The following is a 3,124-nucleotide window of genomic DNA, read 5'->3' as shown; positions in this document are numbered from 1 at the left end:
TACTTTGAATCATTCCTTCCACTATATGTTAACAACTTTGAGATAAGTACGTTTTGCAACCCTATTAAATCAACCATTGTTCATCTTGAAAGGTGTTGAAGTAACATTTTGTACCCTTATTTTATTTATACTACTAATATTACTACCACTACCTACTACTACCCGCTTCTTTCACTACTACTCCAATTGCTACTCCTACTATCGCTCCTACCAACTATTATTACCGACGCTATTGCAGCGGCTGCTGCAGCTACTAGCCGCAACGGTCTCAAGGTCACCTTTGTGAACACGGAGTTCATTCACAAACGAGTCACTAGTGCTTGGTCAGATATAGATGTCCCGAATGAATTTATGAACATGGTTACAATCTCGGACGGGTTGGGACCATGTGACAATAGGGATGATCTTGGGTTGTTGACCAAAGCAATGTTTGAACTCATGCCTGCCAAACTAGAAGAGCTAATAAATGATATCAACAAAAATAATGAGGATAAAATTACTTGCATCGTTGCAGATTTTTGCATGGGATGGGTTGGAAAAGTTGCTCGGAAGATGGGTATCAGACTAGCAATCTTTACTCCATGCTCGGCTGCAGTTGTGGCCGTCGCCATGAGCATTCAGAAGATAATCGACGATGAAGTTATAGACACTAGAGGTTAGATAATTAAGCTTCTCTTTCGAATTCTTTTTATTGGAACTCAAATATTACATACACAAAGGGTAAATATACTAATCATGTTTCACATGGGCCGTCACTATTGGCTTAACTTATTTATGGGTGTAAACGAGTCGAGCCCATCCCGGACTCATTGACGCTCGAGATTCGCCCGTTTAAGTTACAAGTGCTCGAGCTAGGATCATTTTTAATTGAGCTCTGGTCTAAAGCTAGTCTTGTTAGTAGTTTTTCAAGCTCGAGTCCAGCTCATGCTCGGCCTGTTTAGTATATATTGATCAATTTAAGGGTGCTGCTAAACATACCCCCCCTTACTCCATTTTTACTAAATATACCCCCCTGAACTTATTACATAAATTACAATTAGCTCTTGACATTATGTATATACATATTAGTCCCTACAATATTACTTTCATTTGATAACCTACACTACATATATCAAATTAAAAACTAACAAGTATTACTATTAATTTATTTTTTTTAATATTAATATTTTGAATATTAATAATATAAATATTTATAATATCTTTTTTTAATTTTAATAGTATATATATTTGTTATATCCTTATTTTACCACTTTATCTTTTACAAAATAAACCAAAACCCTAAACCCTAAACCCGAAACCCTAAACCCGAAACCGAACCCGAAACCGGAAACCGAACCCTAAACCCTAAAACCGAAACCCTAAAACCTAAACCCGAAACCGAAGCCTAAACCCTAAACCCTAAAACCAAAACCTGAACCCTAAACCCTAAAACCGAAACCCAAAACCCTAAACTCGAAACCATAAAAAGAAAACGCAACTTGTAAAAAAAATAATATTAAATCCTTACTTTTGTGCTAATTTGGTAATTATATGATTTCAAGGGTTAATATGAAAGTTGGTTTTTCCAAAGGGGAGGGGGGTATGACAAGCTACCAGGGGGTACATTTAGCCTAACCCTTAATTTAAATACATATATAACTATTTATTATTAGTATTTATAGTTATAGTTTCTATATATAACATAATATATGTTATCTACTTAATTTACACGCACACATTTACAAGTTACAACTACAGTTCATCGTTCTTGTTTGTACCATTGTGCTTATGGGCTCTGGCAACTTGCGGGACTCCTGTTTGTTTTTTTTTTTAATATAACTTGGCCTTTCACAAAATATATAATAACTAATATATATATATATATATATATATATATATATATATTTATTATATTAAATAAAAATTATATTTAAAAATAGGCTCATGAACGAGCTCGGGCTCAGACTCTTTTACTAAGCAAACTTAGTTTTTAGACTTGAACTCGTTTAAACTCGGTCCGAGCTTTTATCAACCTTATATCATGTAATAGAAGGTAACCAAATAAAAAATTTCTTTTATTTCAGGAAAACTTTTAAAGGATGACATGGTTCGGCTATCAACGTCCATGCCACTCTTGGACCCTACAACTTTTGTATGGGTATGTACGGGAGACCCAATCATGAACCAAGTTTTCTTTGATTACCTATTTCTTGAGGGAAATGAAGCAACAAAAATAGCTGACCGAATAATTTGCAATTCAGCCATGGAGCTGGAGCTTGGAGCGTTCACCCTATTTCCAAAGATGTTGCCAGTTGGTCCACTTTTAGCGACCAACAACTCGACAAAGCAAGTAGGCCACTTCTGGAATGAAGACACCACTTGCCTAACATGGCTTGATCAACAGCCGATCAACTCTGTCATCTATGTGGCATTTGGAAGCATCACAATTTTCAACCAGAAGCAGTTTGAAGAGCTAGCTTTGGGACTCTTAGATACCAAAAGGCCATTCTTGTGGGTGGTTCGACATAGTACAGGTGGCAGTATGGACTATGTATACCCAGATGGTTACATGGACAACATAGGTACTCTTGGGAAAATCGTCAACTGGGCACCTCAACAAGAGGTCCTAAGCCATCCGTCAGTGGCTTGTTTCATGAGTCATTGTGGCTGGAACTCTACCATGGAAGGTGTCAGCAATGGGGTTCCTTTCATGTGCTGGCCATACTTTACTGATCAGTTTTTTGATAAGACATACATATGTGATGTCTGGAAAACTGGTGTGGGTTTAAACAAAGACGATGCAGGTATTGTTACACGAGGAGAAATCAAGAGTAAAGTGGAGCAACTTCTCAGTAACGACACAATCAAACAAAATGTTTTGAATTTGCAAGGAACAGTGATTGACTGCTTGCAAAAAGGAAATTCCTCCGACAAAAATCTCAACAACTTCATTGATTGGGTAAAGGAAGGGGAATAACATGCTTAATATGTTGTGTGAATGAAACGTGCAAATGATAATGCACAACATTTATATTTTTAATTGTTTTCATGTGTGCTTTCTTTTCCATTATTTTCATGTAGCCCAAAAAGCATGTCGACTTTTTATAAAATTATGTATGTTAATGTTACTCAACCGTTAATTTGC

The 3,124-nt window shown here is 36.2% G+C and overlaps 1 protein-coding gene across 1 annotated transcript; it reads left to right on the top strand.

The window, feature by feature from the left end:
• The first annotated feature begins 552 nt into the window (after positions 1-552).
• On the top strand, positions 553-3,124 carry LOC143631401 (UDP-glycosyltransferase 83A1-like). The gene is made up of 2 exons (XM_077100175.1): positions 553-655; positions 2,064-3,124. Exons 1-2 carry the CDS (start codon positions 553-555, stop codon positions 2,954-2,956), a joined length of 996 nt encoding a protein of 331 aa, XP_076956290.1. The 3' UTR covers positions 2,957-3,124.

This window comes from Bidens hawaiensis, unplaced genomic scaffold (assembly GCF_021521415.1).
Source record: "Bidens hawaiensis isolate Kalapana, Puna unplaced genomic scaffold, B.hawaiensis_p1.1 tig00000512_1, whole genome shotgun sequence".
In the NCBI taxonomy this organism is placed as follows: Eukaryota; Viridiplantae; Streptophyta; class Magnoliopsida; order Asterales; family Asteraceae; genus Bidens; species Bidens hawaiensis.
Note: the sequence above shows the minus strand (reverse complement) of the source record. Positions and strands in the feature narration are given on the sequence as shown.

Coding starts and splice junctions, on each gene's coding strand:
- LOC143631401 (XM_077100175.1), top strand. CDS start 553: ATGGGTATCAGACTAGCAATCTTTACTCCATGCTCGGCTGCAGTTGTG. Junction 656..2,063: donor TGAAGTTATAGACACTAGAG/GTTAGATAATTA, acceptor CTTTTATTTCAG/GAAAACTTTTAAAGGATGAC.